The sequence below is a fragment of the Corylus avellana genome, chromosome 3, assembly GCF_965113065.1.
Source record: "Corylus avellana chromosome 3, dhCorAvel1.hap1.2, whole genome shotgun sequence".
Classification (NCBI taxonomy): Eukaryota; Viridiplantae; Streptophyta; class Magnoliopsida; order Fagales; family Betulaceae; genus Corylus; species Corylus avellana.
In genome coordinates, this window is record NC_142492.1 from 10,757,838 (window position 1) to 10,783,420 (window position 25,583).

Here is a 25,583-nt window from a genome sequence, read left to right on the forward strand (position 1 = left end):
CATTAGTCTGGTCGAATTTCCCACCTCATCACGTTGCCATTGCTGCAGGGACTGTTTGCATGCTGACATATTACTCATCAAATGGTGCCACGGATCCAACTGGCTAGATGACCCCTTCCACGAATTCCTGATGACATCCCGACATTTGTCGTGCAGCTCCCATCCAGCTTCTTATTTGAAATTTCTGGGTCCCCTACGGACAGCATGTTGGCCCTTTAATCTCACGAAAATTGGGCAATGGTCTGACCACACCGAGACACCCACTATCACCTCCACGCCTTGATACAATTCACACTAGGATTCTTAAGACTAAAAAAAAGACTATGTGGGTGGTTGCCACGTGGGTATCTATTGACATTTGACTCAATCTTAGGCTCTTAGCTTAAAAAAATATATATAATAAGTAACGATAATGACACGGATTTCACCGGTCTATAGGCTTGGGTATCGGTCAAAATGGTCCAGTGTTGGATTAACCGATAATTTTCGGTTAAATGGTTTATTAACCGATACCGAACCAATAAGAATTTTAACCGAAATTATTGGTTATAACGGTACACGGTTAAACGGTTCGGTTAAACCGATTAACCAATTTAACCGTGGGCTTTATATTGATTTATTTTATTGGGCTAAAATGAGTTTTTTTGACTTTTGAGAGCCTAAATACTTTTTGTTGGGCTAAAATAACTTATAAAAAATAAGTTATTTTATGGCCCAAATACTTTTTGTTGAGACCCAAATATTTGTTTTTTGGGCTAAAAATTGAAGATTTTTTATATTGATCTACCACAACTATTTTTTTTTTTTTTTATATATATTATAAAATACATTTTTTCCAAAGCAAATGGACTAATTAACATAATGAATGCTAATTAGACTAACAAAACTAGTTAATGAAAAATGTTTTGACCAAAGGCAAAGAAAATCTCATCCAATGCCATCACTAAAAAAAAAAGTCAAACCTACCCAATCCGAAATTAGGATATGGTTACATAGGTATATATATAATCCCAAAACTACATCGTTTTGACATCCCTACTTAACGGTTTATATTGGTTAAACGGTTAACCGATATGAAATTTCTAACCGGACCAAACCGAACTGATAAGCATACCTATATAAAAAATTTAACCGATAAAGATATTGGTAAATCGGTTACGGTTGATATCGGTTCAGTCGAAACCAGTACACGGCCGGTAATCGGTAACCGGTTAATCTGCCCACCCCTAATAACACCGGCCAAATTCCTTCAACTCAATCCGGTGAAACCCACCGCCGGCAAAATTTATTTGGCGAAAGATGAGTATACCGCAAGATGTAATTAACGAAATACTTTGCCGACTATCCGACCTCCCCGCTAAGTCTCTCGTACGTTTTCAATGCGTCTCGAAGCAATGGTTCGCCCAAATCAACGATTCAGATTTCATCAAGATTCATCTCGACGGCGACAGAGAACGCGATCTCATTGTGCAGACATGGAACTATAAGGCTGATCGGCCGCTAAATTACTACTTGGTGAAGTTTTCCGATGAGAATCAGGCCATGAATATCTTCCCTCCATTCCACAATCCATACGGATTCTCCAAAATCATCGACTGTTGCAATGGCTTGGTTTGCATCCGCACATGTGATGGTGAAACTGTGATTTGGAACCCATCAATCAGAAAATACAAGAAATTACCCTCTGTGCCAACCGTAGGCGATCCTGGTCTCCGATCCAATTTTGCTTTCGGGTATGACTCAATCAACGACGATTACAAGGTTTTAAGGATTTCCGTTGAAGTTCACGTATATAGTCTGAAAGCACATTCTTGGAGAAGAGTAGAAGGCGAATCCCCTTACAGGGAATCGCGTATTTCTTTGGGGCCGGTTTCTTTGAACGGTGCTTTGATTTGGTTGGTTGAGAGCGCGAATAGAGGGATTCGCCTTCTCTCATTCCATCTCACGACGGAGATATTTTATATTCAGACGCTTACGCTTCCGGTTGAACCGCAAAATTTGGAGGTTTTGGGAGGATCGCTGTGTGTTTCCGCATATAGACGGGAGGCACAGGCCATTGACTTTTGGATGATGAAGGAGACTAGTTGGAAGGAGACTAGATGGAGCCTCCTTTTTACTGTGCCTCTGACTACTTTCCAGCGAGTAGTGTTCTCGCCGGACGGCCAAAAGGTTCTGATGGAGATGAATTACGAGAAGAATCCGTTTTCGGCTGATATGATGGAGATGGGTTATGAGAAGAATCTCTTTTGGTATGATATAAAAAAAAAGGCAGGCAGTTTTACCCTGAAGCATATTCGCAACAAGATTTGGACAGGGACTTGTGAGGAAAGCCTCCTTCTCCTCGATGGTGATAGTATCTATTGAATGCCTTTTTTTAGTGTTACATGTTCGTTATCAACTGCATTTTTTTTAGCCTGAACAGGTAGCAGGAGCTTTTGATGTCTTTGGTTGCATTTTTTTCAGTATGTATAGATTTCTGTTTTGGTATGTCTCATTGTTTTTGCTTCTGTTCTGTTCTTATCAGATTATTTAATAAAAATGGAATTTTTTTTGCAGAAATAGAAGCATATGAAAATTACTCAAAGAATTTCTGTTATATTTTTTAAGTATAATATGATATCTTTGGTTGCATTTTTTTCCCACTTCCATTGCAGTTCAACAAACTGTAATTTGGGTTGATTTAGAAAAATTCATTTATTTTGACTAGCATCTTTAAGATATTATGCTTGCAGTGGTTCTAAGACTTTACTAGAAACTGTTTTGGAGTTAGTACATAAACTATTAAAAAAGTTTCGGGTAACTGTCTGTCTGGCTTTGATAATGTGCTTTCTTTTATGCATATGAGGCAGTCTTGTGACTAATGATTGGCAAGATGCAGTTACATTATTTAATAGGACTAAATAGTGTAACTTTTCTAAGAGGACTAAAACTCCTAGATCTCAAATTTGTTTCAGCCCAAAGGCAAATTTATATAGACTCTAGATCTCAACTTTTCTAATAGGACTAAAATTCCTACTTTGACCGGTAAACAATGGACAGGAACTTGTTCTTGGACCTAAAAATATTCTTTCTTGGTTATGCCTTATTCTTAGGCTTCACAGGATGTTTAGGTCTATGCTATGAGTAATTCTAGAGTTATTCTTGTGACCTTCTTGTGTCACATTTGGCTTCTAAAATCACAATTTAATCAAAATTCAATAATAATTAATCATAAGGCCAATAATGATTTTAGAAGCCATATAATTTTTTGAGTGACATAAGAACTGAGGGTTGATGGAGTAATGGCCTGCTCTTTCATTTTCATGTTTTAGGTTTCATAAATTGGAATTGGAATTTAATAAAACCTAGATAGATGGTACAGATATGATCATTGCTCTTGCCTAGGATACAAATATTTCATCCTTGGGCATGCTTTCTTTTCAGTTTCAGTGTTTCAAGTTTATATAACAAACCGTTCGAGAGCATGAAGTGCTTAAACAGGGCTGGGTTGGGGTAGTTAGCCTTTGTGAATGATAGTTAAAATATAAAATATGAATCAGTTTCTTGAAAAAATCTTATAATTGTGCTTCTCTTAGTTAATTGAAGGCAAATATATTTGATTGTCTCAGAATGAGTGTTCGTGAAAGGTTAACACTAGTTTCATTTCAAGTGTCTGTCACAGCTAATTTTCAGTAGAAGTTTACAACAAACTGTAAGTTGGGTTGATTTAGAAAAATTCATTTATTTTGGCTAGAATCTTTAAGATATGCTTGTAGTGGTTCTGAGGCTTTATTGGAAACAGTTTTGGAGTTGGTACATAAACTATTAATCCTAGTTAGACAATAATGGAACAAGAAGTACAACATGTTATTTTCCTTTTAATTTATATAATTCATAATGTCAAATTCAAATTACTTAAGGTTCGTTGAATAATGTGTGTTTTTGTTGAATTTGGAGAATTTCTACAAGTGGTTACTTCCTCATATCTTAAGCATTTGCATTGATCACATGGCAGCATGGTGTCATTATCTTTCCTTCATTCTCGTGAAGGATCCTAGAGATGAGGAGTTTGTAGAATGCACCTTTACATCTTCTGAAGAGGTTTTTTTCTGGGCTGTGTTTTTTTGGGTTCATTGTTTTGTGCATTTGTGGAATCATGTTTTCTTCTTTGGTTGACATTTCTATTTCCCATTAGGGCATCTTTCACTTGGTATTAGCTTTGGTTGGTTGGATATCTTCTTCTTGTTTGCATTATTTGTGGCAGTGTTTCCACCAAAATTTGTCACCTCTAACTCACCGCATGCCTTTTTGCTCTCAAACTCTCTTTGAACTTTCTCTCATTTAACCTAAAATCTCTCTCACACTTGGCCACCCTTCTCATGGTGGATTGAACTTTCTCTCATTATTGACTTTGAATGTTTGAGCTTTTCCTCTCACGTTGTTGTTAGTGTTTAGCTGTGGAAATTTTGCAAAGGAATTTGTCAGAGGTGTTGGCCAACGGTGAAGTCGAAACCCTTCTTGGCTGAGCTTCCCAATGGGGAGATATCTGGCTTTGTTTGTTAAACCTTTTTTCTTCTCGCTTTTGTTTTCTCTTTTCAAAATAAAAGCATTAACAAACAAGCCACTCAAAACTGTTTTCACGTTTATATCATATCAAAACACTTTTTTAAACCAAAAACTAAAAACATCGTCCAAAATACATTAACAAACGGAGCATATTTGTTTTTGTTTATTAAATATAATTTTTGTTTTTGTTTAATTTTTGGATAATTTGGGGGTTTTGAAGTTGTGATTTAAAATGTGGTGATTTTGAGTTTTTTCTCCTTCTATGGTTCATTTCAGATGCATAATTTTGAGTTATTTCTCTATATGGGATTTCACCAATTTGATGGTTCATTGTTTATCACAAGCTTGAACTAAACTTTGTATGGACAATGCATGAACTGAACTTTGTATGGACAGAGAAACAAGTTTTAAATTTGAAGTCCTTTGGGTTTCTATCAAATTTTGATTTCCAGCCACTTTCCTGGAGGACAGAATAATTAGTTAAGATCTGATTTTTGTGTTGGGGATGAGGAACTTTGTGCCATCAAAGACCGTTGTAAAAGTTTTTTGACCATGGTCTAGATTGCAATCTAAACCTGCGTTGTAAAGGACAGGACAATATTCTGCTTTACTTACTGGCATAATTTTTGACAAAGTTATTTGTCTATATAAGGGTCACTAATCTGCTTTATGTTCATCTCATTCATGTCTTTCGTTTTAGAATCTTTGGAGAATGTTTTTGAGGAATGTTTTCTATTATTTTATAAAAAAAAAATCAGATGAAGTTCTGGAATTATTATCTTGTGCATTATTATTGCTTGAAATTAATCATTTTGATTCTTCAGTTGTCTAATCAATTTACCATTAAACTATAATGCAATTATTGTTGCAAAACTGAGGTTGCAAGTTGCAAGGAGCTAGGCTAATATGCCATATAAGCAGATTATTTGGCCTGTTTTGGTTTTAATTTTATGTCAATTAACATTTATGGTCATTAATGAGCTGATTATATGAAGATTCAAATGTGTTGAGTAGACTTCAACTGTCCTAAGAGTGGGTTTTCTCTCTGTTGTTTGCCTCTGTGTATGTGTTTGTGTAGGATAATGGTAAGGTATTCATTTTTTTGAACACAAAAAAAAAAAGGTTAAGTTTTGCCTCAACTTTTAGACTTCAACAATTAATACCCTACACATGACTAAAGAAAGTTTAGTACACTACTCTCAACCAAATCACTGACACATTTGCTTTAATAATGCTTAACCAAAAATTCTACACACGTGAAATTTCTTTCTGGCCCTTATAATTTTAGATGAGCAATCATGTTGAAGGGGACATATTATCCAACTTTCCCACTTGAATCAGCAGACATAATTGATATTCAAAAGTATGACATAGTTAATTTCACTGAGGGCTAATTGCTTCAATTACTTATTTATTCTACATACAGAGAAATCCTCTGCTGATGATACAGAGAACTTTTTATTTAGGATAGCTCTGCATTATCCTCTGCTGCTCATACAGAGAAATCACCCCATGCAGCAAACCAGTTTATGGTCCGGTCAGCATCCTCTACATAGCAATCCAGCCATTAATTAAGTGACTCTTCATACATATCCTCCTCGTAGCTCATCATACAATTCAAAATCTGATGATATCTCAGCTCAAGTATCATATGCAGATTATGATAAAACTCAAGACAGATTTGCAAAAGGATAACTAGTCAAGTGTAGTATTTGAATTTCTTATCTTGTAGAGATATACATTTGCTTCCTGGAATTATCATCAGGTGTAATTGTAATTATACATTTATAAATAGAAAAAACTATGGTCAGTAGTGAAAGTACTCTGCCATTTCCAAACTTAGTATGCTTTCTTAAACTCTTTAGGCTAGTCCTACCAATTAATCATTTTCTCGTTTTCATTTTCAACATATGGGAAATGAAAGAAAAGAAATAGGATGCTGTGGCGGGTGATGAGGAACCCAAGTTTATTAATATGACATTTCTTCTTATAGCATGTGATTATCACGTCTTTTTAACATTATTGCCAGAGCACGTAATTGACATTTGTCCTTGTAGTATGTATGATGGGTCCGAGAAGGTGCCACCTTCTCGCATTCTATCTCACCATTGAGAAATTCCAAGAGCAAACGCTTCTAGTTAAACTACGATTAGTTAAAACTTTGGAGGTTTAGGAGGATCGCTCTTTAGACAAGGATTTGTATGGGAAGCCTCCTTCTCCTCATGGTGGTAGTGTCAAAATTCAATGCATCGCGTTTCTAAAGTTCAGGAGATATTGCAAATTGAATGTTAGTTCGAGTTATGCTTATTCTTGCTGGGTTGATTCATTTCTTGATGTCATTTGCAGGAAAAGAAAGCCTAGACTTTTTGGTGGGAAACATAAAGAGATGACTAATATTTGTACAGACATTATCTTGGTGGTTAGAACTTGAGATAAATTATAGTTGTAGTATAATAATTACGGATCTTTAATCAAAGAAATTCTATAATAAAAAAAATAAAAGATTAAAAAACCCGGGAGCTCCTGGTGAAAACGGTGAGGGAAACATTTTTACAAACATCTTATGTGCATTACATTACATTGTATTAGAGCTTACCTTGAGCAAAGACAATTTTCTTGTGTGGAAGACTTTCAGTTGGTTGACCGTGAGACACAAGAGTGCAAGCGTTTATCAATTAAATAGGTTCACCATGCCAATACGGACGATGAAATTATGATTACAGTGCAGTGCTGTCAGAAAAATTAAGAGGAATTGACAGCCAATGCTTGAGTGGTTCGAGCATGTTTATAGAGACCATGTTGGTAAATTGATGGGATTCTAGAATTGTGTCACAAAAGTATGACAAACTTGGGACCAGAATCCTACCAATTGCATGCTTAGATTGTACCTATTCCAAACCTAAATTTACAGTGAGATAAATTAGGTTTGGATGAAATCTAGATTTTATATTTTGGGAAACTTAAACTAAATTCTAAGGAAATTGAAAGTCTTTTTCAAACACAAGGTTTTGAATTAATTCTTATATTCCTCTTATTCATAGCATATAACACCCCTTTAAATAGAAAATTCATTATATATTACATAGGATAATTAGGATTGAGTCAGTAAGACTCTTACATGAAAATAAAGACAAATCTAAATAAAATAAAACACCGAGAGAGATAGGCAGAGATTTTATTCCCCGATCAAGGGATCATAACAGTAGCGCTACAAATTGGACAAGCAATTGAGAAAGGATTTTGATTAGGGGTGGCAATTTGTGTTTGCTTGAGTTCGAGTCATATCAAGGGATGTATATAAGATTATATAGGTCAATTCTAACCCGATCCAACCCTAAACAAAAATTGACAGTTCTTATGTTGCGTGTTGAGTTTAAGTTGTGTTTAAACATAGATATAAAACTATATAAGTCAATCATAATCGAGATTAGGTTGACACCCCTAATTGAGTATGTACCTCATAGCAGCATTTGGTAAATATAAATGAATTTTTTTTGTTTGAAGGACCACTCCAAATCGGCATTTATAGGGATCGGGCCACAACTTGGTCAATGAATTGCAGCCAATGTCGAGCCTCAAGGGTCATCTATTCTAAAAACATATGCCTCCTTAAACCACTGGGTTCCATGAAACAAATTAAAACTTTCCAGTTCGAGTTCTGATTAATGCTTCAAACTCAATCCAATGCAAGAGCTACCTGGGGTTGTAGTTGTTTCAATTTCTACCACAAGTTATGAAGAATTCTTTAATTTTCGTATTCTTTCAAAAAAGTATTAATGGGAGCTGTCGTACATATTCTTGTCTCTGAACAGAATAGAGATGAACAGACTGAAATCGACATAAATGGCCATTACCAACTTCTCCCATGAAGAGCTCATGCACAAAACACATTCAGGCAAATTAAATGCGTAGCTCTACAATCATGTTCTTGTTCTTTTTTGGAATTTTTTTTTTTTTTTTAGCAAAAAGGATAGGCCGGGAGAGACCAATTGTGACTATCCTATCTGGGCGTGACCATAGTAGTATCTACCCACTGGGAGCCGTACATGAGGTGCCTAGACGATGAGAACTGCAGGCGCTCCCTGATCAAGTCCAACTGAGGCTTAACTTGACCTAGTCCCACCAAGGTATTAATAGGAATTCAATACGACTAATACTAATCAGGTATATGTGTGGATTCTCCATTGCAGAGATTAGAACCCACGCCTTAATATATGCCCTAACCATTTAAGAACTTCCTTGAATCATTGAACCACCACATCGGTGGTCTTGTTCTTTGTTGTATAGTTTGTTTGGTTTTCATCTGAAAAAAAAAAAAAAAAAAAAAAAAAAAAAAAAAAAAAATTAAAAAAAGCTAGATATTTTTGCGTGCAAGCTAGGCCTGTTTTAGTTTTAATTTTACGTCTATTATCATTTATGGGCATGAATATTTAGTTGATTATAAGAAGAGTCAAATGTGTCGGTGAGCCTAGGTTAATCCTTTTTGGACACTCAAAATTGGTTGAAAAGTTACCTTCTCCATAGTCACCACTCAGCATCAACAACAAATATCGCTGATAGTTATTTCCTTGTGGTCATGAGTAATTATTGAGTTTTGCAAGACTTTGTAAGTACTCCAATGATAGTGCAACAGATATCTACGTAATTATTTTAAAATGGCCAACTAAGTTATAATTACAGTTTGTTATAATTAGTTATAAAGCTCAGTTTTATGATAATTAGTGTTCATGTGTCGGGTTCGGGTCATGTCAAAATATGAATATATGATTATATAGGTCAATCATAATTCGACTCATTAATTAAAATTAATTAAACAACTAAAACCCACAAATCCTAATAGAAGAGGATCATATCCAGTTCAAATGAATTAGATAATATCCGGTTAGTTATAGTGAAGGGGTATTTTTGACTTTTCACTTTTTGATGGGACAAAAATACCTCTCCACTATAACTAACTAAATATTCAGTTCAAATAAAATGGAGATGATCCTAATAGCAACCCTAATCCACTTTTTTCGTGTTGGATTCGCGAATTGCGTAAAAAAATGTTAGTCTTAAATGTTGCATGTTAGGTTTAGATTGTGTCGAGATATGAATATATGACTATATAGGTCAGAACCCTCAATAACCCTAATTCTCTAATTTCCTATTAGAATCGTGTCAAGTTCACGAATCATCTAAAAAATTGTCATCATTAATCTCATCTCGTAAATATGAAAGTTAATATAATTATCCACCCACTGAATATATACAATCCACCCACCCAATATGAAATATCTTTGGAAGGTGGTGGAAAATCAAGCTACACATGGAAGCATATCTATTAAGGCAAGTTTTTCCTCTACTTTTAAGACTTCAACAATAAAATTTCCACTCATCAGTCGTCAACCTTTCTGGGACTTGTGAAGAAAATGAGTTCAGTACGCTACTCTCAGCCAATTCACAACCGACATTTGCTTTCATAATACTTAACCAAAAATTCTATTAACACTTAATTAATTTATTTTTGCCCCTTTGCTGAGCAATGATGTTGAAGGGGACAGACTATCTAACTTTCCCACTTAAACCAGCACCCAGAATAGATAATGGTTAGATGGTAGACGGCAAAAATTCTCATGACAAGGTTCTCTATTATATTCATTTCAGCAAGGGATAATAAATAGCTTCAAAAATATTTATTTATTTATTTATATGGGATTCACATGTTCTATTAAAAATGAAATTAAAAATTAAAAATATACGTGAGAATCACATGTTTTAAAGCTATATGTTAATTTAATAAACTAAGTTAAAAGAATTAGAAAAATTTTCTCACCTAATTTGGTAGAAAAGTTTATCCTTCTCCTTAATTAGTACTAAATTTTGAAATGAAGGTTTTAGAGTAAGTCCTACCAATTAATCATTTTCTCTTTTTTCATCTTCAACATATATATGGAAAGTGAAGGAAAAGAAAGTAAGTGCTACCAACTTGATGTAGAAACCTAGCAAAATGGTCAATCAAGGAAAGGATAAATAAAATTTTTCTTTAAATTAAGTTAGAGATACAGTTTATTAAACTGACTTTTGTCTTTACTGTATGTGATTCTCACGTGCATTTTTAATAAGCTAAATTTGAAAAAATTTCTTTCATTTACTTTGCAGTAAAACTTTATTACTGTTCCTAAGAGGTGGTTCAATCGGCTGGTGACCACCTAATAAAGCGAAGGTTACTAGTTCAAGTCTACCTCCCCCTCTTATACCGACATCTAAAAAAGATGAAAACTTTATTACCGACCAATCATTTTAAGGAAAAACAATTCATTAATTACATGTGTCTATCAAAACAAGAAAATGCATTATTTACTAGAGGGTCTTTGTCAAAAAAAGAAAAAAAAAAAGTAGCACATGTGGATTGTCCATTTTCATACTTCATAGCAAGTAAAGAGGAAGGTGGCATGGGGGTCTTCTTGGTCCTTTCCAACATGAACGTAAATGAGGCTTTATAAGAGCTACAGAAAACTATCTCAGCTTGGAAAGTCCTAGCCATGGAGGGCCCAACTTTGTCTTTTGCTTCTTTTCGAAGTTGATGGATAATCTGATAGGACCGACCAAGGGAGTGTCATAATTAACTATATTAAGTAAAATTTTTTTGGGAGTAGTTGATATAAAAAGCTATTTAAAATACCGTCGGTCAACATAAAATAAGTGTAATAAATACATTTGATGAGTAACATTACTCATTAGCAATATGGTCCTATGACTCACTCTTCTTTTGACCATTTCATTCTATGATATAATTAGCGGCTCGGATAGGAGCTCATGTAAATGTTGCTCTATTGTAGTGCGATCAGCTAGGTAATTAAGAGAGGTCTTCGATGCGTTCAAACGAATTTTGAATTGTTCAAACACGTACTTAGGCAAGTAAACTCTAGCAGAAGCCTCTCACAATTACAGTTTATCAAGCAAGCTGCAATTCGAATATGGGATTGTAGCCGATCTTGATCCCACCGGCTCTTGAAATGTGTCCGAGTTCAGCTGGTTTGGAAAGCATACGATCATTGCAATCTTAATTGAAAATCATGAGACAACTTAGTCCTCCTTCATTTAAATATACAACAACTTTTATAGTGTCTTGCTTGGAAGCATTGTCAGTGAGAGGAGCCTTCTTGCTTAAACAATCTCCATGTCTATATGACACAGACTCACCCATGCCAAAACAGAAAAGGCAAACCAAACTATGTTAAAATATTAGATTAAAAAATTTTATAATTAAAATAAAAAATAAAAAAACATTGTCTATATATTAAATTACTTGCCTCTTTAATAATGCCCTAATATTTTTTATTGTTGTACCTAATCCATAAAATAGTTATTATATCCACTAATATAGTAAAATTTACTTTTTTTTAGGTATTATTAGTCTTTTCATAATACCCAAAAAGCAAAAACCAGAAAAAGAAATGCAAGACAGCTGTAGAATGTGGGAACTTGAGAAGGAAGCCCAGATTTGAAGCCCTTTTTTTCAAAAGGGGGGTTGCTCAAGTAACCAAACATTAATTAAACAATACAAAAGAATAATTCAAATGGAAAAAATGGTCTTATTCTGAATGAAATGACTTCCTTTTTGTTACTTTGCCATACTAAGAAATGAGATGACTTTCAACATAGAAAAACCTTTAAGCAAAAGCAAGAGGAAGAAAGAAGATATCCAACAAGAAATCAATGCATTTCAGCATCTGGGTACTGTTGCTTGTGCATGGTGTATTTTGGCAATTCAACCTAGAAAAAGCAATGGTTACATGTCTTCGAATATTTTGGCATTGATGGTCAAAAAGGGGTTTTTTTTTTTTTTTTTGCTTGTTGATAATGATCAACAACTATTTGTTGTTCAAATTACTGCAAGTTTGGCAATACATGTGAGAGAGTTCACATGAGACCAATCCGTTCGAATAAATGATCGGGCAACTCAAAATTTATTTGATGTGTAGATTCGATGTAAACTCTCTGAAAATTTGTTTAATCTCAATCTATTTTAAATAACCATAATAAAGTTTACATGCATAACTAATCCTAGGATTATATTGTGTTAATGCACAGGTAAACTTCGAGCACCTAAGTTGTTCCTCACTCAAAGGCTAGGTCAATCAAGAAATGTGTTAGCCCACGTTCTATAGGGTACTATAATTTTTATTACAATTTGTTACAAACGGGCATGACATTGACACATTAACAACAATCAAAATTAATTGTTTGGTGGTTGATATAGTAAGTTTTACCTGAACTTATTGATTAGTGTGCTAGTTTGCATGCCATTGTCAAATGGATCACAATCAAATTTAATTGTTTAATAGCTGACGTAATAAGTAACACATGTGTTGCCGCATCCGTTTATAACAGACATATAATAAAAATTGTATTCCTGGTATCACTCATTAACTCATGGTATTTTTGTGAAAAAATTGGGAGTGATACCCATAATAATCTCAATCTAGTGCTTTTTATAATAAATGATGGTGATCTATAAAAAAAAACAATTAATAAATAATGGTGGTGATCCAAACGTGGTCTGAGAATGCGGCACATATTACTAGCGTAGATTTCGGAGGGGCCCCTCTCTGCCAACTAATGCTGATTACAATATAAAGCGTGGGGCCCAGAGTAGTCATGCTAAAACGACGACGTATGTCTGCCTTTACTAAATACAGTGTTGGGTGTATTTTTAATTTGAAGGTATTTTTGAACTGGATTCACAATAATTACTAATTATGACATTTTTTTTATTTCATAAATTACCAGTTGATTCATTATAAAATGTTTGGACGATGGGACTCTACAAGTTTAAATAGTTGCATGATGTTTTTAAGGGAAAGCTCAATCGGCTGAGAAATATATTTTATGAAGCGGAAGTCACTAGTTTGAATTTTTTCTTTCTCTCTTGTGCGGACACATCAAAAAAAAAAATTGCATGATTGAAGTAACTTAATTTTATTAGATAACATCACATGAATAAAGATAAACTTTACTCTTTTAATCTACTTTATTAAATTAATACGTGTTTTGAGATTCAAGTTTACAAAAATTTGTTGTCCAAATTACAAATATTACAAATATTAATTTTCTTATATTTATTGTCTGAATTGCTATAATTTGAGGGTATTTAATACTCAAATGAAATTGTAATAAAACATATGATTCTCACGTAATAAAATGGGATGAATAAATTATCTAAAATCTAATTTAGAGGAAAACTTTATCCTACATATAATTCAATGATGTTTGAATTAAATGATGTTTGAATTAAATATGCACGCGAGAAAAACTTTATCGAGTGCCGGTTGTTCATTGGCATCAAAAAAAAAATTCAAGAGGTTTGACATGTTACATGGGTTCAAATCTCATAATGGTAATGGAAATCTCCACAGTGGCCTAAAACTAGACCATATTATGACTCAGTTGGACTTAAAAAAGCATATGCCATTTTCACCGAGGAAAAAAAAATCATATATTTTGAGCTAAAAAAATAAATCAAAACTTTTGGCATTTTTTTTTTATTATATTGGATTATCAATAACACATTAAAAAAATATATTCAAATTTCAAAACGTTTGCCTCCAAGGGACTTTGGAGCTTAGCTCCATGAAACTAGTTATAAAAGTGATGTGCCTCCCAATTGGGAGCCACATTTCTTGAATATGAGATAATAAAAAATGATTTCATTCTTTGTCTTGCTCAAACTGCTTTAATTGTACTTTTCTATCCACCTATTTCTGCTTAAAGAATCAAATATAAAACATCATAAGCTATTGATGAAAAGACAATTTTATTTTTTGCGGTCCTATAGATGGGGATGAACAATTGCTCTAAGATTCATTAATTCTAGAAATATCACATGCAACCAATGGTTTACTTTTACAACTCAGAGTGAGCTTACTAATAGTATTGGATGTTATACCTGGGAAAAAAAAAAAAAAAAGGATATATTATTAATATTTTCTTCATTTCTGTTGTAAAATTATAATTTTTAGATTATTTGGGATTAAAAATTTAAGATTGTTTTATGGAAAATACTTAAGGTGCTATATTTTCTACTATAACATTTTTACAAATACACTTTGTTGGAACAAGTGGCTCATATTCTACTACTGGCCCATTGGGTGTAATTAGTTTATGAGGGCTTAGAGACAAATAAGTTGTGGAGGGTATTTTGAGATTTTTCAAAATACTTATAATTAGGGTTTTCTTATAAATATATTATGTTGTGATCCTAAATTATTGAATAGAAAAATATAGCCCCACTTTTTTCTATGGATGTAAGTACATTATCGAACCATGTAAATCTGTGTCTCAACTCTCTCTTTATCTCTCTCTTTTCGATTCCATGTTATTCATTATTGTTGTGCACGGTAACAATACACTTTGTTTACATAAGTGCCAAATGGCACAAAATGGGGGAATAAATTAACCAACAAAATTTAGCAAATAAATTTAATTATTTAGTAGCTTATGTTCTCTAAAATTTGATGAAATATATTATGGTTAGAAATCCTATGTAATAGACACTGAAATTGGAATGTAAAAGAAAAAAAGAAAAAATCTTAGTTTATTCTTCTCAACAGATCCATTTCTTTTTCTTTTTTTTTTTTTTTTTTTTTCTTAGTTTCATTGAATTAAGGTTTGTTTCCTCTCAACTTCTATATCAAGTTTGGCATCATATATAACCCCCCTTTTTTTTAAAAAAAATGCTTGGTGTCCTTCCAACTGTGATGTGGCTTTTAAAATCATCAATAAATTAAAAGTCAATAATCATTCAACGGTAATTTTAAAAGCCACATCACAATTAAGAGAACGCTAAGAAAACACTAGAAAAACACCTGACATTTTCTTTTTTCTTTGGTACTTAGTGTTTTATTTTCTACTTTTTCTTCAATTATAATAAGGAAATAGAATCTATTATAGATCTCATCCATGTAGAAGCCTAGAACATTAGAACAATCATAAAAAAAAATGTAAGGCTAATAAAACCGTAAACTTGACATAAAATTAGTGGGTTAGAATTAATGAGTCGGGTCCATTTAATTAAATGAGTCAGATTAATACTAACTTTTATTGTTTTATATTTATGCCTCGACACGACCTGTATCTAATATATAATATTTAGTATTGGCAATTTGTGACACAATCTATAAATCCAACATAAATCCAATACAAAACCAACAAATTATGATTAATAAGTCTAACGGATTAATTAAATAAGTTGTGTCACATTCATACGAACCAAACAACACTATTTTTTTATTATTATTTTTTTTTTCTTTCTTGTAAACAAACAACACTAATTTTCACTCCTTGTAAAATCCTCCAAAAGTCCAACCAAGAGATTACCAGAGACCAGAGTTGCCGAGATTTTTTTTTTTTTTTTTTAAAAAAAAAGTAGCCGAGATTTTAGCTCCTTATCTCTCACGAGAAGCAATCAAACCCCTCTGCTAATGCTAATGCAATCATTAGCAGACTACTAAGCACAAAATTCATTCTTTAAGAAGAAATTCCAAAACTCTGTCATTTTCGTTATGCAAATAATGCAATTATTTTGCTTCACAAAGTCTGCTTCTTCTTTTCTTTTCTTTTTATCTTTTATCTTTCATCTTTTTTAGCACTTTTTCTTGTAGCAAAGCTCTCTTTGAATCCAAGTTTCATCCACATCTGGGGTTCGTTCAAATTCAGTCTTCCTACATTTCTTTTACCACTCATCCACTGATTTGCTTTTGTGGGGTAGTCATCAAATCTTTGATTTAGAGTCCCTAAATATTGATTCTTTGATTTTCATGTCATGTCTCTTTCTTGTAGTTCGCATTTCTTTTCCAGCTTCATTATACCCAAACCTACGCATTCCATTGGTAGATTAGAGTATTAAAGTCTTGGAACTTTGGGTTGGGTAGTTTTATTCTCTCATAAAACCCCACTCCTTCAACCAAGTGGGTTTTTTTTCTTTTCTTCTTTTACTCTTTCTTGTTTCTTGTTTTGGGGGTGGCATTTGATGAGTTCTTCTGGGTTCTTGTTTCTTGAGGAAAACTAAGGAGAAAATGAGATCATATACTTCATTTCTGCTTCTGTGTCTGATATCTGGGCTTCTTTTTGTGAAATGTGATTCCTTTGGATCATATGAAGGTACGCGCTCTTTTGTTTAGTAACTTTGTTTCTCAGATCTTTATTTCTTTGTTAAGATCCGTTTGGTTGCTGAGAAAACGTGCGGATGAGAAACTCAAAGTTGCCAATGTGTGTTCTGAACTTCATTTAGAAAAGAAACTTAGCTCGATAAGCGCGTGAAACTTTAAAAGTTGGTTTTAAGTTTCAGAGTTTGACTAACTTTTCTTTTCCTTTCCTACTTTTTTCTTGCTTACCAAAGGGAGCTTTAGTGTTCTTGAAGTAGTCTGAGCTTAATTGTGGAATTCAAAAATTAATGTACAATATTGGTTACTGTTTTGGGATAAGTCTTGGATTTTGTTGTTGATATTTTACTAGATTTGCTTAACAAAGAATTAAAGAGACCAAAAATACTGCATTCATTACTTAATTTCTACTTCAAATAAATTCTCTTACTGGGAACTCTGGGTTTTGCGCAGTTGGAGCCCTTACAACCTTTAAGGAAGCTATATATGAAGACCCACTTCTGGTTTTGTCCAACTGGAACACCCTAGATCCAGATCCTTGTGATTGGAATGGCATTTCTTGTACTGGGCAGCGGGACCATGTTATAAAGCTGTAAGATTTCATCTGCCTATCTTAGCGCACAGTCACATAATATTCTATTCACAATTAAATCCATCTGATGGTAGATATGACCTGTGTTTCTTTCGGCTAATTTGCCCTAACCATTTCATAATGGAAACCTGTTTTGCAGAAACATTTCTGGCTCATCCATAAGGGGCTTTCTGGCCCAAGAATTGGGGCAACTCACCTATTTGCAAGAATTGTATGCTTTTGCTTTTGCATAATCGAACAGAAGTTCCTTCTTTTTCTTTTTTGACAATATGAGGGTTGAAGCTGAATTTGATGTACTGGTGTTTTGTAGGATACTGCATGGGAACTATCTGATTGGCATAATACCTAAAGAACTTGGCATGTTGAAATCCCTCCGGGTTTTGGATTTGGGGATAAATCAACTGTCGGGTCCAATTCCTCCAGAGATTGGAAATTTGACTATTCTTGAGACATTGTAAAATGATTTTGGCTTTTTATTTTGCGTGATTGACTTTAGCGTTAAGCTCTTTTTGCTTCTCTGACTTAATTAACTTTTGTTGTTGCAGAAACCTTGGGTCAAATGGGTTGACTAGTAGGATACCTCCTGAGCTTGGCAATATGAAAAATCTCAAGAAAATTTGGCTGGATAGGAATAAGCTTCAAGGATCTCTTCCTGTTGTGGGCAATCAAGATTTTTCATCTAACAAGACTGGAAAGTAAGTAGTAGATTCTTGCAGTGGAAATGTTTGATTAAGTTCTGCAGATGATACCCCTCTTAATATGCAATTTTGGTTGTGGATGTGTGTATTTGTGCAAACTTTTGAAAGGTGTGTGAAGATGGTTACAAACAAATATTAGATGAATTGATAAACTGATCATACAAAGTATGCATTGTATAATCTGCTTCCTTGAAAATGGTTAAAACTTCAATGTGCACGTATAATATAGGTAGCTCATAGTCAGGCAGGATAGCCCCACCGAATATTTCTATTCAATCATTTAAGTATATGGCAAGTTTCACCTGTTAGACAGGATTGATGGTTAAAAGAGTAAGTCAAGGACAGAAGAAGTGTACACAATTCATAGCCATTGGTGTCATGAAAAAGGTTATACCATTTAATTAGATTCTCTTATCATTTTTGTAAATTTAGCCTATTTGTTTCATGGTGACTTAACTTGTATATTGGATGCTGGGATAAAAATAATGTCAAGCGTGTGTAAAAAAGGCTGCTGAGTCCATAATTTTGTACCCATTAGTATCATAGGGTCAATTAAGCTAATCAAAAAGATTCTTTCTTATTGTTTTTGTATTTTTACTTCATTTTACATTTCATGAACATCTTTGGCATTGGATGTGGCAAACTGTTGTGGCTTTTGAATGTGAATTTTCAAATTTATATACTATTATGGTGTTCTAATATGGAGAGAAGTCAATGGGGCTTCATTTAGATTTGGCATTTAATGTGATCATTTGGAGATATTGAGTTGCTTATATATATATATATATATATATATTATTGAAGGTTTTGATTTTATTAAGCGACTCTCATGTACTTCATTTCTTCTTCAGGTATGCGGCAAACGCAATCTCAACTGGCTTTTGTCGCTCAACTCAGTTTATTGTTGCGGATTTCTCTTTCAACTTCTTGGTTGGGAGCATACCTAAGTGCTTGGAATATCTTCCAAGGTTCCTTTTGCTAAGCCTTTCTCATACTTGCTTCTTGCTTGGTAAATCTTCCTTTACTTGATAACTTTCATGCAGGTCAAGCTTTCAAGGGAACTGCCTCCAAAACAAAGATCCCAAACAGCGTTCAACCTCGCAATGTGGTATGTACGACGAGATTTTCCTTATGGGATACTATCTAGTGGTGCAAGTATAGATGCACATAAGTTTCAGCAAGCAGTAAATGCAAAATGAAGAAGAAAACCTTGGAGTTTTAACGATGACGAGTATATTATGCTTAGTTCTAATTTCTAAGAGTATATTACGCAATTAAAGCTCGATTTGGGGTTGCAAAAGGGCTTACATAAGTTTCCACACCAGAACTGAACTCATTCTTACAGTTACATTTGTAATTTGAAATTCATCCACCTATAATGTTTCTGTTGGCCAAAAAAAATACATTCCTAATCATGTGTGGCCTGTGACCATTAATTCATTTCCAATAACTATATTTGGTAGTGACAGTAATCCTTTTGTAGGTGGCGTTCCACCTGCTAAAAGCCATCCTGGAGCCAACTCGAAGCACCCGCCACCTGAATCTGGATCCAAGCATCAGGGGACATCAAAACCTGCCTGGCTTTTACCTCTAGAAATAGCGACAGCAACCATGGTGGGTTCACTCTTTCTGGTTGCTATTCTTACCGCTCTTCAGAGGTGCAATAGCAAATCTTCCATCATAATCCCCTGGAAGAAATCATCAAGTGGAAAGGACCATGTGACTGTATCCATAGGTTGGTTTCGTTAACTTATATTACCTCTGCCTCGATGCATTTGAAGTTTTAGAAGTGTACTGGTAAAAAATATATTGGTTAATTTGGCGGGTTTTTCTTACAGATTCTGAAATGTTGAAAGATGTAGCAAGATACAGCAGACAGGATCTAGAACTTGCCTGTGAAGACTTCAGCAATATTATCGGCTCCTCGCCAGACAGTGTGGTCTACAAAGGTACAATGAAAGGTGGGCCTGAAATTGCTGTGATATCCCTCTGCATCAAAGAAGAGCATTGGACAGGCTATCTCGAGCTCTATTTTCAGAGAGAGGTACAAATTATTACGGCAAAACACTGCAGCCTAAATCATTTAATGATACATACTAATCACAGCATGTAAGAGTTGGCAAATTGAAAACAAACAAGTTCAAGAATCTTTCACTTGTAATGTCATTCAGGTGGTTGATTTGGCAAGATTAAATCACGAGAATACAGGAAAACTACTTGGCTATTGTATGGAGAGCACTCCATTTACAAGGATGCTGGTTTTTGAATATGCATCAAATGGAACACTGTATGAACACCTACATTGTAAGTCAATTTTCTTTATTGTGACATTTTTCTACTCTAACCCACTTCACTGGAAACTTAAATCTATTACATGCTTCCTCAGATCATATCTGAGCATTTATCTTCTATTGCAGATGGAGAAGGATGCCAATTTTCTTGGACTAGGCGTATGAAAATTGGTATTGGCATTGCACGCGGACTCAAGTATCTTCACACAGAACTTGAGCCACCATTTACCATTTCAGAGTTGAATTCTAGTGCCATATATCTTACAGAAGACTTTTCTCCCAAGGCATGTGCGAAGCCTTTCTTTTTAAAAAAAAAAATAATAATAATAATAATAATAATCCATTGGAAAAGAATTGGAAAAATTAACGAGTACTTACACCCCCCTCTTTGTAGTCTAAGATCTATCTGTGTCTTTATCAGAATGAATATTATTATGGCTGTTTCCCTTATTTTTAGGTAGTGTGGGTTTTTACGACTGGTGAAAATATCATGGTAAAGCTTCAAAACCTCATAGAAAATTCTGACTTCTGAGATCATCTTCATTTCAACTGCAGCTAGTTGATTTTGAATGTTGGAAGACAATTCTTTCAAGGTCAGAAAAGAACGCAGGTGCTATTGGCAATCAAGGTGCTATCTGTGTTCTTCCAAATTCCCTAGAGGCGCGCAATCTGGATGTCCAAGGCAATGTGCATGCTTTTGGTGTGCTTCTACTGGAGATAATAAGCGGGAGACCTCCAAATTGCAAGGAGAAAGGGTGCTTAGTAGAATGGGTAAGAAACTTTCTGAATTATGAATGTATGTCAAAAAACTTACTTTAAAAGGGGATCTAAAGGGTTGGCGATAAAGCTTATAGTTTATATAAGGCTGTCAATTTTTGACACGACGCGCGAATCCAACACAAAATTATTGGGGTAAGATTAAGGAGCTAACCCGTTTGATTAAATGGGACGGGTTAGGGTTGACTTATATAATTTTATATTCATGCCTCGACATGACTCGAATCCTATACGCGACATTTAGGGTTGATAATTTTTTATACGAACTATGAATCTAACACGAAATTAGCGGATAAGAGTTGAAGGGTCTGACTTGTTTAATTAAATGGGTTGAATTAGGGTTTACCTATATAGTTTTATACTCATGCATTGACATAATTCAAACTCAACACGCAAACATGAATTGCCACTCTTTAAGTTTATGAAAGTTGATGCACAAAAACTCAAAAGTTTTTCTCTGTTGCAGGCTAAGGACTATCTTGAACTACCAGAAGTTATGTCTTATGTGGTGGATCCAGAGTTGAAACATTTCAAATCTGATGACCTCAAAGTTATATGTGAAGTAGTAAATCTTTGCATCGATCCAGACCCCAGCAAGCGGCCGTCCATGAGGGAAGTGTGTAACATGTTAGAGAGCAGAATTGACTTATCGATATTGGTTGACTTCAAGGCGTCTTCATTGGCTTGGGCTGAGCTTGCACTTTCATCCTAAATGAGTTGAAGCAAACACACTGTAAATCAAGAAGTATACAATTGTAGTACCCTTTTCTTCCTTTTTTTATTTTTTATTTTTTCCCACTAAGATTTTCCTTCTGTGTTCCTTGTAAATGCTTGCTTGCAAGAAAAGTAAAGCTTGATGTCTGACAAGTCTCTTGTATAGGAATAGCTGACTAGTAAAGTGCTGAGATTAATTGAATCACAATCTTGTTAAGGGAACTGCTTTCTGTACTTTAGTTTTATTGGTAATGTTTCTTTACAAATTCATTAGTGAATTTATTTTGTTATTTTGTACCAAGTCTTGTTGGGTCTTGAATCCAAAGATCATATATACTAATTGAGTTAGAACTCATTGCCAAATCAGAAGTTGACGTATTTTAAATGAAGAGAACATAGCTTTGTTTGTGAATGTGTTAATTTTTTTTTGGAAAAAATGTTTTGATACGACATAAAGACGAAATAACTTTGAGTATTTTGTTAATGTTTTGTTTTAAAAACTGAGAAGCATATTTTAACAAACAAACCATCTTAACATAATAAACTGAAGAAAATAACCACCAACATCCATCTTCCAATATCCAGCAGCTTCAAACAAGATCAACAACACATAACCACCAAACTCCTAGGCCTTCTAGCATGATCCAATCATTCAAGAGATCCCTGCAAGAATTTAAAATAGCTGATTATTAAAAATATATAAATCAATAAGAACAAAACGTGTCAAGTAATTACACTTACACAACTACACCTGTCACATTGATTTTTGGGTAGACCTACATAATTACACTGTCTTGAGTAAGAATTTTAATCAATTGACCATGTTGTAGTAACTCAAATAATTAACGAAACTTAGGTATCTTAGTTAGAGGGTTAATTTGAGTTTTGGGTCACTAGGAACCGCTGGAAGGGCATTTTCAAAATTTTAGACTTTCTGACCGAAAGTACGCCCGGGGACCACTGTACGTATGCTCTTGTTTTTAGTAAGGACGTACACAGGGGGACCACTGTACGTACGCTCTTGTTTTTAGTAAGGACGTACATAAGAGGACCACTGTACGTACGCTCTTGTTTTTAGTAAGGACGTACGTAGTGGGACCACCGCACGTACACCTACAAAATAGTATACGGACACTGACAATAGTACACAAACGTATGCAAGGGGACCATCGGACGTACGCTACAGCCTTTGGACTGCTAGATAAATAGTACCAGACGTACACCCCAATAGTACCAGACATACGCTACTTTTCAGAACAGCCTTGCAACGCCTTAGCTTTTTCTCACCTATAAATACTCCCTACCCTCAACGTTTAAGCTTCACTCTTGCCCCCAGGTTCTCTGAATTGCCCTGTGTGAGTGTGTTCTTGTGAGTTTGAGTGATTTGTGGAGAAGGAGATGATTCGTTCGCTTCAATGAGGTAATATTCTAAAGCCTAGCATGTTACTTAGTTGTTATGTTGTTTAAGTGCTTTTCATAGTTAGCTTAGTTGGTAGTTTTGAGCTTTAAGTAATGTTGTTGCCCTTAATCTTGGTTTAAGCATGAGTTAACGTTTAATTCTTGTTGGGCATATTTCCTTTTGCATGGAGATACTGTTTTGAGAAAGGAGGTCCTAAGAATCCTTTTGGTAGCTTTAGAACAATTTTGGGAGGATAGGAGGACGGTTGAACCAAATGAGGTTCTACCTGAACCTTCTAGGCGGACGTAGGGCCACGAGCCCAAACGTACGGTCAGAAGCATTCCAGGGAAGGCTACTTTGGCCAGTCGTCCAATAGCCTCTGTTTCCATGTTCTAGGTTCGTTTTAGTTGGATTTAGAACTAATGATAGGTCTTTTCTCAGTATTCGAGGTTATGGAACCTCAAGGAAATTTTACGGAGGAGCATTACAACCCGGGTGAGTACAAACTCACATGGATGTTTGTTGTTACTTTTAACGCATTACACGTCTATTTCTCTCTCTCTCTCTCTCTCTCTCTCTCTCTCTATATATATATATATATATATATATATATATATATATATATATATATTTTTTTTTTTTTGCAATTATCATGAAATACATTTTAGAACTACTGTGAACTCCCTTTTGCGAAGACATGTGTTGATTAACAAGATAATAATGAGACTTATAAAACTATGCATGTAAAAGACTGATAAGATTAATTGCATTGTATGACATGGTACACCGGTACGTGCGGGATAACAGTCATGGGCTTACTGGTCAAATGTATGTGTGGGAGGGCTTTGGATCCAATGGTTTCGTGACCGGTGTAGCCATTCCCAAATGGTTGGTCATTATAGGACGAACATCATTAATGGTGTGGCCACCCGAGGTCGGACTCGATCGTGCCACTAATAGAATGGACGATAGCGTACAATATCCGGGGCACCGGTGTTGTATTACAGGTCCCTCAGGACAATGCCAACCTTGCTGAGAGGGAGTAATATCTCGGGTAGACCATATGGTTGAACTATTATTGATACTCATGACTATAAGCATATATTATATCTATATTACATCTATGATAAACTGTCATATCGTAATGTTGCATGTACTTTATAAACAACTGAGTTCACCATTTAATGATGGGTACGTCATGTGCATTTATACTCATTAAGTCGTCGAACTTACCCTTGTATTATTTCTCTTTTTTCTCCATATGTACAACTATACGGCTATAGATAGTTTAGCAGAAGATGGATACCGCGAAGCATCCAGTTATCTTGGAGGATTCGATTTGGGAGATGCTTGAAGACTTATTGCAAGCTTAGGCGGGTACTCATGGTGACTAGTACTTTTGAGTTATGCGGTAGACTTATGGGCTTTGATGTATGCTTGCATATTAAGATATAGCGTAAATCCCTTGTAAAGATTACTTGTGTAATATAATTCTAGCAACTTTGATGTTTCTTGGAAAATGCTCTGATTGTAACAATTAATGTTTATAAAATTTTAATATTTTCCGCTGTTTAGTATCCTCTCTTTTCGAGGATTAGAGGTCCCTGAGTCTTGTTTAGTGAGGGATAAGGCTTGGAGACGAACCGTGTAGTTAATTACTAGTTAATTAATTTCCGAGGCGTTACAGTTGATATCAAAGCAGTTGCTCTTCGAGCCATAAGAATGGATTTGTGAAGTATTAGTTCATGATTTATCAAGGCTTTTGGCTCCGCGGACCACAGGACATGATCTATTAGGTGCTAGGAGATGATCTACCAGAGCATAGGATGGATTAAATGTATACAAGGGACATAGAGTTTTGAATCTTGATACCTAATGATCTCAAGGATATTGGACTTTTAGGATTTTAAGAATTCGATATAGTATTGAAGTTAGGACTATGACCACTTTAATGATGCAACATTGGAGATTAGGATTGATTTGCACTAAGACAGTTACATACGGTCTTAAGCATAGATTTACATTGGATAAGGTGGTAGCTGTAATACCTCGATCTCATATTGAGAAGATGAGAAGAAGCCCACATAGAGTGGATGGTTTATAGAGATAGTCATGAATGCTAAGTCCCACATTGCCTAGTTACTATGTGAAACTGGGCTTTATAATGAATTCTATGGAAACTCTAAATGGATTAGTCCTTTTGGAGTAATAGCGCAGATATGGCTAGCGCTTTTCCCTAGGTCGTTACAAGTGGTATCAAAGCCACTTAGTAACGCCAGGTCATGTGGTACTAGAGCACTGCATGACGTGGACCTGACGAGGACGTCAGGAGTTTAAGAGGAAGAGTTTGTAACACCCTGATCCCATATTGGGAAGATGAGAAGAAGCCCACATAGAGGGATGGTTTATAGAGATAGTCAT

At 34.7% G+C, this 25,583-nt stretch overlaps 2 protein-coding genes across 2 annotated transcripts; both read left to right on the top strand.

The window, feature by feature from the left end:
• Nucleotides 1-1,265: 1,265 nt before the first annotated feature.
• LOC148586780 (F-box protein CPR1-like) lies at nt 1,266-2,478 on the top strand. Its single transcript, XM_088514961.1, has one exon. It carries the CDS (start codon nt 1,300-1,302, stop codon nt 2,362-2,364), a length of 1,065 nt encoding a protein of 354 aa, XP_088371087.1. The 5' UTR covers nt 1,266-1,299; the 3' UTR covers nt 2,365-2,478.
• A 13,597-nt stretch (nt 2,479-16,075) lies between these two features.
• On the top strand, nt 16,076-22,002 carry LOC132175728 (putative LRR receptor-like serine/threonine-protein kinase At1g63430). Its single transcript, XM_059587756.2, has 13 exons — nt 16,076-16,689; nt 17,145-17,283; nt 17,423-17,494; nt 17,594-17,737; nt 17,829-17,978; nt 18,833-18,949; nt 19,025-19,089; nt 19,465-19,716; nt 19,820-20,025; nt 20,153-20,285; nt 20,399-20,556; nt 20,828-21,043; nt 21,516-22,002. The coding sequence occupies exons 1-13, from the start codon at nt 16,605-16,607 to the stop codon at nt 21,759-21,761; spliced, it is 1,983 nt and encodes a 660-aa protein (XP_059443739.2). The 5' UTR covers nt 16,076-16,604; the 3' UTR covers nt 21,762-22,002.
• Nucleotides 22,003-25,583: the final 3,581 nt, after the last annotated feature.